A 17,329-nucleotide genomic window follows, 5' to 3' on the forward strand; every position below is an offset into this window, starting at 1 on the left:
GTTCTGGTTTCTGATCTTCAGTGACACTTTCTAGGTCAGAGCCTCTCTCCCCCCAACCCCCACACACTGTAATCAGCCTCTCTCCCCCCAACCCCCACACACTGTAATCAGCCTCTCTCCACCAACCCCCCACACACTGTAATCAGCCTCTCTCCACCAACCCCCACACACTGTAATCAGCCTCTCTCCACCAACCCCCACACACTGTAATCAGTCTCCCTCCCCCAACCCCCACACACTGTAATCAGTCTCTCTCCCCCCAAACCCCACACACTGTAATCAGCCTCTCTCCACCAACCCCCACACACTGTAATCAGCCTCTCTCCACCAACCCCCACACACTGTAATCAGCCTCTCTCCCCCCAACCCCCACACACTGTAATCAGCCTCTCTCCACCAACCCCCCACACACTGTAATCAGCCTCTCTCCACCAACCCCCACACACTGTAATCAGCCTCTCTCCACCAACCCCCACACACTGTAATCAGTCTCCCTCCCCCAACCCCCACACACTGTAATCAGTCTCTCTCCCCCCAAACCCCACACACTGTAATCAGCCTCTCTCCACCAACCCCCACACACTGTAATCAGCCTCTCTCCACCAACCCCCACACACTGTAATCAGTCTCCCTCCCCCAACCCCCACACACTGTAATCAGTCTCTCTCCCCCCAAACCCCACACACTGTAATCAGCCTCTCTCCACCAACCCCCCACACACTGTAATCAGCCTCTCTCCACCAACCCCCACACACTGTAATCAGCCTCTCTCCACCAACCCCCACACACTGTAATCAGTCTCCCTCCCCCAACCCCCACACACTGTAATCAGCCTCTCTCCACCAACCCCCCACACACTGTAATCAGTCTCTCTCCCCCAACCTCCACACACTGTAATCAGCCACTCTCCACCAACCCCCACACACTGTAATCAGCCTCTCTCCACCAACCCCCACACACTGTAATCAGCCTCTCTCCACCAACCCCCACACACTGTAATCAGCCTCTCTCCCCCCAACCCCCACACACTGTAATCAGCCTCTCTCCACCAACCCCCCACACACTGTAATCAGTCTCTCTCCCCCAACCCCCACACACTGTAATCAGCCTCTCTCCACCAACCCCCACACACTGTAATCAGCCTCTCTCCACCAACCCCCAAACACTGTAATCAGCCTCTCTCCACCAACCCCCACACACTGTAATCAGCCTCTCTCCACCCAACCCCCACACACTGTAATCAGTCTCCCTCCCCCAACCCCCACACACTGTCATCAGCCTCTCTCCACCCAACCCCCACACACTGTAATCAGTCTCTCTCCCCCAACCCCCACACACTGTAATCAGCCTCTCTCCCCTAACCCCCACACACTGTAATCAGCCTCTCTCCCCCAACCCCCACACACTGTAATCAGTCTCCCTCCACCAACCCCCACACACTGTAATCAGCCTCTCTCCACCAACCCCCACACACTGTAATCAGCCTCTCTCCCCCCAACCCCCACACACTGTAATCAGCCTCTCTCCCCCCAACCCCCACACACTGTAATCAGTCTCCCTCCCCCAACCCCCACACACTGTAATCAGTCTCTCTCCACCAACCCCCACACACTGTAATCAGTCTCCCTCCCCCAACCCCCACACACTGTAATCAGTCTCCCTCCCCCAACCCCCACACACTGTAATCAGTCTCCCTCCCCCAACCCCCACACACTGTAATCAGTCTCCCTCCCCCAACCCCCACACACTGTAATCAGCCTCTCTCCACCAACCCCCACACACTGTAATCAGCCTCTCTCCCCCAACCCCCACACACTGTAATCAGTCTCCCTCCCCCAACCCCCACACACTGTAATCAGCCTCTCTCCACCAACCCCCCACACACTGTAATCAGTCTCTCTCCACCAACCCCCACACACTGTAATCAGCCTCTCTCCACCAACCCCCACACACTGTAATCAGCCTCTCTCCACCAACCCCCACACACTGTAATCAGTCTCCCTCCCCCAACCCCCACACACTGTAATCAGCCTCTCTCCACCAACCCCCACACACTGTAATCAGTCTCCCTCCCCCAACCCCCACACACTGTAATCAGCCTCTCTCCACCAACCCCCACACACTGTAATCAGCCTCTCTCCACCCAACCCCCACACACTGTAATCAGTCTCCCTCCCCCAACCCCCACACACTGTAATCAGCCTCTCTCCACCAACCCCCACACACTGTAATCAGTCTCCCTCCCCCAACCCCCACATACTGTAATCAGCCTCTCTCCCCCCAACCCCCACACACTGTAATCAGCCTCTCTCCACCAACCCCCCACACACTGTAATCAGCCTCTCTCCCCCAACCCCCACACACTGTAATCAGCCTCTCCCCCCAACCCCCACACACTGTAATCAGCCTCTCTCCACCAACCCCCACACACTGTAATCAGTCTCTCTCCCCCAACCCCCACACACTGTAATCAGCCTCTCCCCCCAACCCCCACACACTGTAATCAGTCTCTCTCCACCAACCCCCACACACTGTAATCAGCCTCTCTCCACCAACCCCCACACACTGTAATCAGTCTCTCTCCCCCAACCCCCACACACTGTAATCAGCCTCTCTCCACCCAACCCCCCACACACTGTAATCAGCCTCTCTCGCCCCCACCCCACACGCTAATAAGCTCCTCTCTGCCCACTGCACTCTCCACATTGAAACCATCCCCTCTCTTCTTCCCACTCCACCCTGCCTCCATCTTTTGGTCTAGTTGCTGGTGCCTGTGAAGCAGAGTCCCTAGCCGGGAGTAAGGAGCTTGTACAACAGGAGCAGAAACAGTGAGTTTGAAGCTGCCAATTACCAACCCAGCTCAGCCCTACACAGTCAGAGTTACACTTGCCAGCATCTGCCTGCACCAAGTCAGCACACAAACATCGCACATCCCCTTGGCACTTGCCTCTAGAAGTGCTTACTATGGTTAAAGGGCTCACTGTTTGTCCTTCCAGCCCTTTGCTGTTAGACAACATCGATCCAGTGGATCCAGGGCTGTCCCAGTAGAGTCTCTTCTCGACACTCACCATTGCTGCCTCTGAGGAGAGGGTGCTCACAACCCCAAATGCTGATTCTGTGAACTGCTATTTGGGAACCGCTGTCTTTGTGGTCACTCCAAGGAAATGACAGCAAGTTGCTTTGCCCACACATAATCACTCACATTAGCCTCAAGGAGCTACTCGAATCCTTTAACTGTGGTTGATTTTCCTGCCCTATGCTCACCTTCTCTAACCTGTCCAGTTGTCAATGCAGGGGTCCAGATCTTCCGCTGTTGATCATATTTAAAGCTGCCTTAAACCTTATCTTGTTTCACTGGAGTCTTTGGACCTCCTTGTCCCGGCTCCAGTGATGAGCAGTCTGGGGAGGCTTTGTGACCAAACATAACTGAAGTGAAGCGACACCCCTTTTCTCTCATTAACTGAAGACAGGCCTTCCGCCTGCTAGTTCCCCTCCAAGTCACATTCTATCCTGACTTGGAAATAACCTGGAACTTCCACACTAACAGCACTGCGGGTGTACCTACATCACACGACTGCAGTGGTCCAAGAAGGTGACTCACTGAAATCTTCTCAAGAACAATGAGGAATGAGCAATAAATGCTGGTGTTACCAGCAACATCCACATTCTGTTAACGAATAAGCATATTCTAAATATGCAGCCCTCACTTACAATGCTGTGTCTCTCGTTGTAGATTACTGCACCAACGCCACGATCTGGATCATCTAGATCAGAAATGACAGAGTGTTAGAAACAGATTGATGTATCCTTGGATTCTTTAACTCTTGTTTAGTTTGGATTGTTTCTTGTTATTAATCGTGACAGCATTTGATCAGTGTTTCTTTAGTCAAGTAAAATCTGGATGAAGGTAGCCACTGAGTAAAATGATTGTACTTTCATTATCAAATTAAAATTAGGATTAAAAATTTACACAGATTAAGATCAAAATTCAGGGTAAAAAGAGATGAAAAGAAAAATGAAAATGGTTTCTTAGACTAAAACATTGGTCTGTAATTCTCAACTTTTAGAATAAACATTGAAACAGGCAAGTGGAGTCTCCATTTTTGTTCAAGTCCTATTTTGTTATTTCTAATGTGCTGCTGATCTGGTGGCTGGGGCAGATCTGAAGGAGGGAGACTCAAACTGTACTGGATGTAGCACTGATTCATCCAAACCCTTACTGAAATTATTACCAAATGATGGGTATGCATCTCCAAACTGTAGGACTGTAAATAATATCTGCAGACTTGGAGCCATTCCGTCTGAATGTGTCCCCACATTCTTTGCAAATGTGAATCCCAGAAAACTTTTTGATTGGAGCAAAACCTACCAGATATGGTAAGCACGATCCTCCCCATCGTAACTATATGTTAATGGATTACTCATGAGTCAGGTTAGGAGATTGTTACACAATGTAAAATGACACAGATTTGGGGAGGGGTTTTGCAGCAATCTTTGTCATGAGAGTAATTTTAAGAAAGGTGTTTAGCAGTAAGTGTGGTAGCAGCAGATAGCAGTAACAGACAGATCAAACAACAGTAAAAGCAGGCAGCAGGCAGCAGTGACAACATTGCACAGTATAGAGCATCTCAGAAAATAAGTTTAGTAAGATGTGAGGAACCTGTTTTTGGATAATTTGATGGACATTGAATTTTGGACATTTTTCCTGGAGTTATTTTTAAAAGTTTGCAGTATTAATTGGGGCTGTGAACATGCCATTCTTCAAGAAACCACAGTTTCAAGATAGATGTCCAGCGGAGAACATCTGAAGAGGAAAGAGGTACTTTGTATATCTATGTTAACAAAGAACTGTTGTTGTCAGGCTAAAGACTCTTGCTGATTGGTTAAAACACCTGGCCCAAAAGAAGTATTCTTTGAATGTCTTAGTCTTTAAAACCATCAGGCAGAGAGAGAGAGTGTGTGTGTGCCTCAGAAGCAGGTTGCAAGGAAAATACTCTCTCTTTCCCTCTTTCTGCCCCACCTTCATGTTAAATTTTTCTCAGAGATGTCTCATCAGGATAACTTATCTGTTTTATTTTGAAAGTCTGAAAAGTTGAGATAACTAAGTGTCATCAAGGAGAATTTCACCAACAAATCTGTCTGAAAGAACTTCCAGATCTATCATGACCAGAATTCTGTTTGATCAATAGTGTTGAGTTCTCTTCAAATTTTATCCTTTTAAAAGAAACTTTCCCATACTTGGGCCTCTGTGGAGGGCTGTGTTTGTTTTGTCCCGTTTTGTGTTTCTGTGTGAGTGTATGGGGATTTGAATATCTGTTTTTTAAAAAGGGCGAAAATCGTTACACTTCTGAACTACAGCTTGTATGTTAACCAGTTTATTAACTTGTTTTTAAAAAGTGCTTTTATAATAAGTCATTTTTTTGTGTGTTTACTGAAAAAAAAGCCTAGTTAGAGTCTTTTTATGCTGGGAATAACAGTATCAAAGGGTAACAATTGGCAATTTTTGTGGGTGAATTAAACATTTGAACTTTTGTTACAATCTGTGGAGCAGTGAGGCTAGAATTAACTGCCCACTCCTCCCACCTCAGTCTATAACAAAGCTAAAGGAACTGCAGGAGCTGAAACAGCAACTTTATAGAAGCAGCAATTGAAGGTTTAACATTGTAAATGCAGATCTAAAAGTTATGGGAACAGTGTTTGTGAGGATGATACTGATTTAACTTAGGAGGGAGCAGGGGACTGATGTTTGTATGTTACTGATGGTAACCAGCATTTGTAAGTACTGATTTAACTTAAGGGCAGTAGACTACTGATGTTTCTAAACTTATCGATGTTACAATAAACTATTAAGAAGAACAGTTGTAATCTTTGCCCATTCTTCCACCTGGATGCGTTCAGGATGAACTTTAAAGTTAAGAGTGTAAGAGGGGAGGTGTGGGTCCACCAACCAGAGTTTGTGTCCAGTGACTACAATTTATACCTAGTTCAGCACCTCAACTGGCAACATAATGCAGACAGGCCATTGGATAGCCAGGATAGAATGACAAATGTTGGTGTAGTAAGAGATGCCTTTTGGAGGTCCAGGCAAAGTTTGGAGCATTTCCACCCAGCTACCTGGGTCAAAAGAAGTCTTGAAGACTGAGATTGATCGATTTTGGTTAGGCCACGGTATCAGGGATATAAAACAAAGACAACGTAAGAAGAGGTGAACTCAGATCAGCCGTGTACTAAGTAAATAAAAGAACGGGCTTCAGAGGCTCATTAACCTACTCCTCTTCCTGTATGATTCTGCTATAATGCCCGCATGATGCTTAATGCTGACAAAACAATTGCTCATGAGATTACTGCTCAGTAACGAACCTGATCGAGCAGCTAGCAGGAAGCAAAGTTGTAATGAATGAGCAACAAGGGCTGGTGTGAAGCCTGGGATTTCACTGATGTTGCCATGGTTACAGTTCAGGAGTTCATCATAGGAAAGCAATGTGGAGTCAATCAGAAGTTTCAAACTTTCATTGTCCATTTCATAATCAATTTCAGATTTTTCCCAAAATTCAATCAGTTCATTTCTCAAGTTGTTAATGTGTTCAGGATTCTGACATTCTTTACACTTCTGTCTGCGGGTAAGTCTGCAGACCTCAGATCTCACAGCCTTATAATCAATAATAGGCACGTGGGGTAATGCTATAGTGCAGCTGATTCTGAAGATTTGGTTCACTCCATATGAATCTTTCTCGCCCGTCTCTTTGTTTTGGAGACTATATTCTGGATCCTTGGGCCAGAAAATCACTGAACGAACCCCTCCTGCAATGAATGAGACAATAACAGCTCTTTAAATCACATAATTTAAGATATGTACTTAAAACTTTATACGCACTTTAATTTTAATTATAAACAAATATATCATCAACTTCAACTTGTGGAGGACAGTAGCATAGTGGTAATGTTCCTGGACCAATAAACCAGCAGCACAGACTCATGCTCCAGAGCCATTAGTTCAAATCCTGCCATGGTGGCTGGGGGACTTTAAATTCAATTAATTAATAAACCTGGAATAAAATGGTAGTCATGACTACTGGATTATCATAAAAACCCATCTGGTTGACTTAATATCCTTAAGGGGAGGAAATCTGGTATTAGCACCTGGTCTGGCCCTGTTGTGGTCTAGACCCACAACAATGTGGTTGACTCTTAATGGCCCTCTGAAATGGCCTAGAAAGCCAATCAGTCATATCAAACTGTGATTGAAATGTTAAATAAGAATAAAACTGGATGAACCGCTTGGCATTGACCTAGGGAGTGGAAATGACCACAGCAGATCCTGCCCAGACTGAAGTGGTCCATGCCTGCATGCAGCAAGACCTGAACTCCTTCCCTAACAGCATTGTGGGCATATATATATATGTCGCATGGACTGCAATGGTTCAAGAGGCAGCTCACCATCACCTACTCTAAGGAAATTAGAGATGGGTAATAAATGCTGGCTAGACCAGCAACACTCTGGGATTTTGACCCAGCGACAGTGAAGGAACAGCGATATGCTTCTATGTCAGGATGGTGTGTGACTTGGAGAGGAACTTGCAGGTGCTCCCATGCATCTGTTGCTCTTGTCCTTCCAAGTGGTAGAGGTCACAGGTTTGGAAGATGTTGCTGAAGGAGCCTTGGTGAGTTGCCACAGTGCATCTTGTAGATTATACACATTGCAGCACCAGTGCTGGAGGGAGTGTTTGAACTAGTGGATAGGGTGTCAATCAAGCTGCTTTATCTTGAATGCTGTCAGGTTTCTTTTTTATTATTCTTACATGGGATGTGGGCATTGCGGACTAGGCCAATATTTTTATTGCCCATCGCTACCTGCCCTTGAGAAGGTGATGGTGAGCAACTTTCCTGAACTGCTGCAGTCCATGTGATATAGGTGCACTCACTATTAGGAGTCGCACATATCCAGGCAATTGGGAAGAAATTCCATCAAACTCCTGACTTGTGCCTTGTTGATGGTAGATAGGCTTTGAAGAGTCAAGTGAGTTACTGTCTGCAGAATTCCCAGTCTCTGACTTGTTCCTGTAGCCACAGTATTTATATGGCTGTTTTGTTCAGTTTCTGGTCAATGGTAACCCCCAAAGATTTTAATACTGGGGGATTCAGCAATGGTAATGCTGTCCAACATCAAGAAGAGGTGGTTAGATTCTATCTTGTTGGAAATGGTCATTGCCTGACATTTGCCAGATGCAAATGTTACTTGTCACTTATTAACCCAAACCAAGTCTTGCTGAATGCGGACATGGCCTGCTTCAGTTCTGTGGAGTTGCAAATCATCAACAAGCATTCTCACTACTGACCTAATATTGAAGGAAAGGGCATTGATGAAGCAGTTGAAGATGGTGCAGCCTAGGACATTGCAGTGAGGAACTCCTGCATCAATGTCTTGTGACTGACATGATTAGCCTCAACCAACCTGTCCTGTCCAGAAGACAAGAAGGAAAATATATATCTACGTCAGCCTAGCTACTTAATAAAATTATTTTTATTTTAAAAATAGACCCTGACATGCCTGACTAGCCATGACTCATACCAGAGGAAGTTTCTACCCATCAGACACCAGCAGGGACCTCATCACCTTAAAAGAGGTGCATATGGCCCCTGTGACTGCAGAAAATCAAATTCCAAAGAAATGCACCAATGCCCTTTACATTTCTAAGGAAGGGCTGTGGCCAACGAAGATGGTATGTCTGCAAGGACAAAAGAGACCCTGACGCCTCTATTAAACCTTTCAAGATTCCAGACCTGGCAAAATACATCCTTTGTCCAAAAACCAGGAGAAGTGGAAGGTGTTCCATTTGACCACCCCCAAGCTGCTAGAACCTGTAATTTTGCCATGTGGAATTGAAGCCAGGCAGTCTGCCATTTTACCACACAACAGGTAGCAGCAGAAAGAGCTCTGTCTAGGTACGTTGCCTGGCCCTCATTTGCACTGTGTACTACTGGAACATCAGAACTCCTGTATCTGTGTCTATAAGACTTATTCATCGCTTTATGCCTTCTTCCATCGGGGAAGTCATCACTTCTGAGAAGACAGATCACCCTGCAATAGTTTCAGCCTACTAACCTCTGAAGGAATACCCCATTGGACTTTTGATTCTGGACTCATATGAAATCATAACTCTTACTTTTATTGTGGTTTTGCCCTGAACCCCTTTCTTTCTCATCCTTCTTTTACTGTATGAGTACAAAAAGGGTGGACATTGCAAATCCCTTTCCCATGTTTTGTCCATGTGTAAAATAAACCAACCCTCTTATTTTGCCTTATCTTGAGTTTGCTGTGGGGCTATAAATAGATGATTGGATAACTCCAAAACTGAAGGGTAGGGGACAATTCGCCACCAATTATAAAGAGGGAAATCAGAAACACCTTTCCGTTTATGGATGGGTAATGAGTGGAGGAATTGGGGCTGTTTAGATTAATACCCCTCCTATCCATAACAGAAATTGGGAGCTCACATCCAGGATTGATCCAATTTTAATTTGTCCGAGCCCAAGTTAAGAGATGAACCAAATTAGAGGTGAAAGAAACCGATTGGAAGCCAAAGACAGAAAATTCAGTAGCTGAAATTATCTGTAGGACAAATACAAGTACCAAAGTAAATTCCTTATCATAACACTAAGAAAATGGCAACTTTTGATGCCCAAATGTTTATTCAGCAAGAAAATTTAAATGCTGAATCTTTGGCAGCCCTCAGCACAGAACAATTGAAAACTGTAGCTAGGGAGGTACAGTCAAAATTGCCCAGCAAAATTAAAAGGAATAAGTTGATCCAGTCATTGGTGGAACATTTGCATCTGACATTCCCAGTACAATTGTCAGATGAAGAGCTCAATGATGACTCTGCACCTCCTCCCCTAGCCAATTTCAAGCTGGAAAATCTTAAATTGCAGCTAGAGTGTAAGGAGAGGGACAGAGAGAGAGAATCACAGAATTGTTATGGTGTAGAAGGAGGCCATTCAGTCCATTATGTCTGCATCAGCTCTCTGGATGAGCATTATGACTCAGAGCCATTCTCCTGCCTTTTCCCGTACCCCTGCATATCGCTTCAATTTAAAAAATCATCTAACGCCCTTTTGAATGCCTCAGTTAAACCTACCTCCACCACACTTTCAGTCAGTGCATTCTAGACCCGAACCACTCGCTGTGTGAAAAAGTTTTATTCCCACATTGCATTTGCTTATTTTACTTTAATCTGTGCCCTCTCATTCTCGATCCTTTTACAAGTGGGAACCCTTTCTCTCTGTCTATTTTGTCTCATTGCCTCATGATTTTAAACACCTCCATCAAACCTATTCTTAGCCTTCTCCTCTCCAAGGGAACAGTCCCAACTTCTCCAATCTATCTTCATAGCTGAAGTTTCTTATCCTTGGAACTATTCTTGTAAACCTCTTCTGCACTGTCTTAATGTGTGCACATCTTTCCCAAAGTGTGGCGTCCAATCCAGCTGGGGTCTAACTAGTGTCCTATTCAAATTCAGCACAGCCTCTTTGCTCTTGTAATTTATTAATAAAGCCTAGGATACTGTATGCTTTATTAACTGCTCTCTCCACCTGTCCTGCCACCTTTAATGACATATGCACATATACACCCAGGTCCCTCTGCTTCTATACACCCTTTAGAGTTGCACCCCTTATTTTATATTGTCTCTCCATGTTCTTCTGATCAAAATGAATCACATTACACTTCTCTGCATTGAGCTTCATCTGCCACCTATCTGCCCACTCCACCAACTTGTCCATGTCCTTTTGAAGTTCTACACTATCCTCCTCACAGTTTACAATGCTTCTAAGTTTTGTATCATCCACAAACTTTGAAATTGTCCCCTGCACACTAAGATCTAGATCATTGATGTATATCAAGAAAAGCAAGAGTCCCAATACCGACCCCTGAGGAACTCCACTACAAATCTTTCTCTAGCCCAAAACGTATCCATTAACCATTACTCGCTGTTTCCTTTTACTCAGCCATTTTTGTCTCCACATTGCTACTGTCCCTTTTATTCCATGAGCTATAACATTTCTCACAAGTCTGTTGTGTGGCTCTGTATCAAATGTTGCTCTTGTCCTTCCAAGTGGTAGAAGCCACAGGATTGGAAGATCCATGTACACCACATCAACAGCATTACCCTCATCAACCCTCTCTGCTGCTTCTTCAAAAAACTCCAAAAAGTTAGTAAAATGTGACTTTCCTATAAGAAATCCATGCTAGATCTTCCTAATCAACCCACATTTTTCCATATGACTATTAATTCTATCCTGAATAATTATTTCTCAAAGCTTCCCCACCTCTGAAGTTAAACTGACTGGTCTTTAATTGCTGGACTTATCCTTACAACCTTCTTCGAACAATGGCGTAATGTTTGCAATTATCCAGTCCTCTGGCACCTCCCGAGTCTAGGGAAGACTGAAAGATCATGGCAGTGCCCCTGCAATTTCCACTCTCACTTCCTTCAATATCCTTGGATGCATCACATCCAGTCTCAGTGCCTTGTGCATTTTAAGTACCAACAGTTTATCCAATACCTACTCCTTATCAATTTTGAACCCTTCTAGTGGAAGGGTCACTGCTCTGTCACCATGGTAGCATCTGCTTCCTTGGTAAAGACAGATGCAAAGTATTCATTTAACACTTCAGCCATACCCGCTGCCTTCATGTGTAAATCCCTTTTTTGGTCCCTAAATGGCCCTACTCCTCCTTTCACTGCCCTTTTATTATTTAGGTGTCTATAGAAGACTTTGGGATTCCCCTTTATGTTGGCCGCCAGTCTTCTCTCATAATCCCCCTTTGCTTTTCTTATTTGCTTCTTTACCTCCCTTCTGAACCTTTTGTATTCCTCTTGGTTCGCATTTGTATTTGCTACCTGACACCTGCCAAAAGCACACCTTTTCTTCTTTATCTTAAATTCTATCTCCTCTTTCATCCAGGGAGCTCTGGATTTGTTTGCTCCACTTTCTCTTTTGAGGGAATATACTTTGACTTTGCCCAAACCATTTCTTCTTTGAAGGTGGCCCATTATATTCAGCTACAGTTTTTCAGTTTTCCCACCAACCTTTGGTTCCAGTCTATCTGGCCCAGCTCTGTTCTTGCTTCATTGAAATTAGCTCTCCCCCAATTAATTACTCTTACTCTGGGTTGCATATTGTCCTTTTCTACCATTATCCTAAACCTTCTGATACAATGACCACTGTCTCCTAAATGTTCCCCCACTGACTTTTGATCGACTTGGCCCACCTCATTTCCAAGAACCAAGTCTATCAGTGCCTCCTTTCTTGTTGGACTGCACACGTACTGCTATAGAAAATTCTCCTGAACACACTCTAGGAACCCTTGTCCCTCTCTGCCCTTTATACTACAACTATTTCAGTCTATATTCGGGTAATTAAAGTCCCCCATTATAAATACTGTTACTAATGTTTGCACCTCAGAATCACAGGATCTTAATGGCACAGAAGGAGACCATTCGGCCCATCATGTCTGCACCAACTATCCAAATGAGCATTATGACCTATTACCATTGCCCTGCCTTTTCCCTGTACCCTTGCACATTGTTTCTGTTCAACTAATCATCTAACGTCCCCTTGAATGCCTCAATTGAACCTGCTTCCACCACATTCCCAGGCAGTGCATTCCAGACCTGAATCACCCATTGTGTGAAAAAGATTTTTTCTCACATCAGGCTTGCTTCTTTTGCAAATCACTTTAAACCTGTGCCCTCTCGTTCTTGATCCTTTTACGATTGGGAACAGCTTCTCCCTAGCTACTCTGTCCAGCCCTCTCATGATTTTGAACATCTCTATCAAATCTCCTCTCAGTCTTCTTCTCTCCAAGGAGAACAGTCCCAACCTCTTCATCTATCCTCATAGCTGCAGTTTCTCATCCCTGGAACCATTCTTGTAAACCTCTTCTGCACTCTCTCCAATGTGTTCACATCCTTCCTATAATATGGTGCCCAGAACTGTACACACTATTCCAACTGAGGTCTAATGAGCATCTTATATAAATTCAACATAACCTCCTTGCTCTTGTACTCTATGCCCCTTTTAATAAAGCCCAGGGTACTATACACTTTATTAGCTGCTCTCTCCATCTGTCCTGCCACCTTCAATGGTCTATGCACATATTTCTGCTCCTGCACCCCCTTCGCAATTTCACCATTTATTTTATATTGTCTGTCCATGTTCTTCCTGCCAAAATGCATCACCTCACATTTCTCTGCATTGAACTTCACCTGCCACCTATCTGCCCACTCCACCAACTTTTCTCTGAACTATTGAAGTTCTATACCATCCTCCTCACATTTAACAACACTCCCAAGCTTTGTTTCATCCGCAAACTTTGAAATTATCCCCTGCACACCAAGATCTAGATCATTAATATATATCAGGAAAAGCAAGGATCCCAATTCCAACCCCTGGGGAACTCCATTACGACCCTTCCCCCAGCCTGAAAATATCCATTGACCATTACTTTCTGCTTCCTATTTTTCAGCCAATCTTGTATCCACGTTGCTACTGTCCCTTTTATTCCATGAGCAATAACTTTTCTCACAAGTCAGTTGTGTGGCAGTGTGTCAAATGTCTTTTCAAAGTCCATGTACACCACATCAACCTTTTCTGTTACCTCTTTAAAAAGCAAGTTAGTTAAACATGATTTCCCCTTTAGAAATCCATGCTGGCTCTTCCTATCAACCCATATTTTTCCATGTGACTACTAATTCTATCCCAAATAATTGTTTCTAGAATCTTGCCCACCACTGAAGTTAAACTGGTCTGTTATTGCTGGGGTTATCTTTACAACCTTCTTTGAACAAGGGCATAATGCAATTCTCCTGTCCTCTGGCACTTCTCCTGAGTCTAAGGAAGACTGAAAGACAATGGCCAATGCCCCTGCAATTTCTATTCTCACTTCCTTCAATATCCTTCAATATCATCCGGTCCTGGTGCCCAAAGGATGTCCCAATAGGTGGTGCAGAAGGGCAGGCAAAGACTCTCACTGCAGAAACTTACCCTGCAGAGGACATGGAACTATGTGCGTCTGAGCCAGACAAACTCCCAGAGAGCTTCTGGGGTGTTATGCTTTCAAGAACAGTGTCCCCCTACCCGTCCCATGATGTGAGCAAGTCTGTGTTACTGCTCTGGGACACAATCCCTAATGTTGGAGGGAAATTTAAACCTACCTCCTGAGTCCTCCCTGAAGGCCAAAGCCCTGATCAGTGGAGTGAGAGGAGAATCTGTGTTTACAACCCTCAATAAGGTCCACCTATAGTGTGACATCATTTCAGGCCCTGTTACAATAGGAATTGTTCCTAAGCTACCAGTAGCAGGAATTGATTTCCTCCATGGAAACAACTTGTTTGGCAGCCAAGTGCTAGCCAGCAAAAGAAATGAGGCCAAGGCCAAGCAGCAAAAAATTGCAGAAGGGCAGAAACTGGAAAGGACTAGAGGTCCAAAAGGGTGGAACAGCACACATAGACCTCGGGTGAGAGCTGCTTGAAGGTAGCAAGATTGAAGCCAGGCCAGTAAAATTAAAAGAGGTCCAGAGAAGGCCCCCAGAGTCTGAAATAGATTCCACAAAAATCCCCAAATTAAATAGGTACTAGAAAGTCCTAGAGCAGGGAAAGAAATAGTGGGGGAGATGCCCCACATAGCCGAAGAGCCTGAAAGAAGACCGGCTATTAAGCCCGGAAAGGAAAAGGTTAAGGACTTGCCTGAAGTATGGCTACCAGAAACCTTCTTTCCAGCATTAAATAGGGACAAAGGGAGTCCCCAAACCAATAAACAGACAGGGAGTGAGATGCCTCCCCAGTTGAAAAGCCACCAGAAAGGGTAGCTGGAGCTGCACCACCACTTGAGGGCAGTGGTGTTCCAGAGGATATGTAACTTGTTAGGAGAGTGCCCCCTCCAAAACCAAAGGCCCTGGCCAGGAAGCCAGTGATTGATTTAATTTATCACTTTATGGCGATTTTAAAGGTGGAATAGAAAAGTTCCCAAATTGGCATAGAAAGCTTCAGGGTGAGTTCTCACCCAGTTGATAAACCACCTGGAGATACAGCAAGACCATTCCCCAGTGGACAGTAGTGTCTCAAAAGGCACAGAACCGATCAAGCAAATGACCAACAGAAGGACTCCAACCAGATCAGACTCCTTGCTCACCCACCATTATGGAGAATTGCAAGAGGATCGGGCAGAGTTAACTGCCCCCTATAAAATTATCCATAACTGCTCCCCTACCAACCCCCAACCAAGCTACAGCCCTGTAGCCATATCTGGTATGGATGCGGGAGAGGCCCCTGCCAGAAGGCTATCTTCCTGTCATCCAGGCCCAGAAAGGCTGGCCCAAGCTCAGGGGCCTGCTGCTGTGCCAATCAAAAGCAGCAGAAGCTGGAACACTCCAGTTGTGCTAATGTCCAAGCTGGACTCTGAACTAGAGTTCCCTAATGAGGTCAAGGTCCCTTTAAAACACCCCACTCTCCTGACCCTCAGCCATACCCCAGCCTCTGGGTCCGAACACCTGTGCCCACAGGTTACCAAAGTGGACAGGCAGGAGCTAAGCTGGACAAGAGCAGCTCAGTTCTATGACACCAGGGACTAGCACCCACGGAGTGAAATGTCCAGCACTCCCCTACAGATCCCCCCGGAACAGCTTTACCATTACTCAACCCGAGTACTAAACACCCTGTAAAGCCCCCAGACCCTTTTTGAAGATGCTTAATTAGGAGGTTGGAATGCTTGACCCCCAGAGGGAAATCAGAACTCCAGCAGCGAATAGACTTCCCCATGCAGCAGGGGACTGCCATTCCCCCTGCTAACTCTGTGTCTGATGTGGCGGCATGAATGAGAGAAGGCCTGTATACTTCTGCATTTCCTATTCTTACTTCCCTAAGGCCACATTAAAAAAAATTAAATTAGTGAAATGGAATTAGTTTTATTTTTCTCCAACAGGGGACATGTGACCCATCCAGAAAGTAGAAAAGAAAATATATATCTACTTCAGCCTAGCTACTTAATAAAATTATTAATTTTATTTTTAAAATTGACAATGGCTTTATCCTGACATACCTGACTAGCCACAACTCATACCAGAGGAATTTCTAGTGTTCAGAAACTAGCCAGGACCTTGTTACCCTTAAAGAGGTCCTAATGCCTCTGTGACTTCAGAAAATCAAATTCCAAAGAAACGCACCAATGCCCTTTAAACTTCTAAGGCAGGGCTGTGCCCAATGGAGATGGCATGTCTGCAAGGACAAAAAAGACCCTTGCTCCTCTATTAAACCTTTCAGGATTCCAGACCTGAGAAAATAGATCCTTTGTCCAAAACCCAGGAGAAGAAGTGGGAGAAATGTCACATGACCACCCCCAAGCTGCTAGAACCTGTAATATTGCCATGTGGAATTGAAGCCAGGCAGTCTGCCATTTTACCACACAACAGGTAGCAGCAGAAGGAGCTCTGTCTAGGTACGTTGCCTGGCCCTCATTTACACTGTGTACTACTGGAGCATCAGAACTCCTGTGTCTGTGCCTATAAGACTTATTCATCTCTTCGCGCCTTCTTCCATTGGGGATGTCATCGCTTTTGGGAAGACAGATCATCCTGCAACAGCTTCAGCCTGCTAACTCTGAAGGAATGCCCCACTGAACTTTTGACTCTGAACTCTGGATTCACATGAAACCATAACTCTCATTATTATCAAGGTCTTGCCCTGTACCCCTTTCTTTCCCTTGACCTCCTTTTATTGTAGGAGTGCAAAAAGTCACGGATTTTGCAAAACCCCTTCCCATATTTTGTCGGTGTGAAAAATAAATCAACCCTCTTATTTGACCTTATCTTATGAGTTTGCTGTGTGGTTATTAACAGATGATTAGATCATTATAAACTGAAGGGTTGGAGAAACTACGCTACCATTTATAAAGGGGGAAATCATAAATGAAAATACCTTTCTGTTAATGGATGTGTAGTGAGAGGAGAAATCAGGACTGTTTAAATTAATTCCTCCCACCACCCCCCCACCACCCCCCCGCACCACCCCCCCCCACACCCCCAACCACCGTCCATAACAAATCACAGCCGTCTTCCTTTGTATAAGGTATTACCCCAACCAGTGGACGCTTTTCCCATTGATTTCAATTTTTCTAGGGCTCCTTGGTCAAATGATGTCTTGAGGTCAAGGGCAGTCACTCTCGCTTGTAATCTGCACTGTGCAGCCATAGGCAGGCCATGGGGAAAGGACCAAAATAGAAAGGCTCTAGTCTTGTGGCATTCAATAATCAGGGTTATAGATAACGCATTGAA

At 45.0% G+C, this 17,329-nt stretch overlaps 1 protein-coding gene across 2 annotated transcripts in view; it reads right to left on the bottom strand.

Moving 5' to 3' along the window:
* LOC121292987 overlaps positions 1–17,329 on the bottom strand; it is a 228,994-nt gene that overhangs the window by 164,409 nt on the left and 47,256 nt on the right. For both annotated transcript variants that reach the window (XM_041215514.1, XM_041215515.1), the window contains exons 6-7: positions 6,361–6,801; positions 3,712–3,764 (exon numbers count right to left, since the gene is read on the bottom strand). In XM_041215514.1, the coding sequence (XP_041071448.1) occupies positions 3,712–3,764; positions 6,361–6,801 (494 nt within the window). The remainder of the gene's footprint in view (positions 1–3,711; positions 3,765–6,360; positions 6,802–17,329) is intronic.

Source organism: Carcharodon carcharias, chromosome 21, assembly GCF_017639515.1.
Source record: "Carcharodon carcharias isolate sCarCar2 chromosome 21, sCarCar2.pri, whole genome shotgun sequence".
Taxonomy (NCBI): domain Eukaryota; kingdom Metazoa; phylum Chordata; class Chondrichthyes; order Lamniformes; family Lamnidae; genus Carcharodon; species Carcharodon carcharias.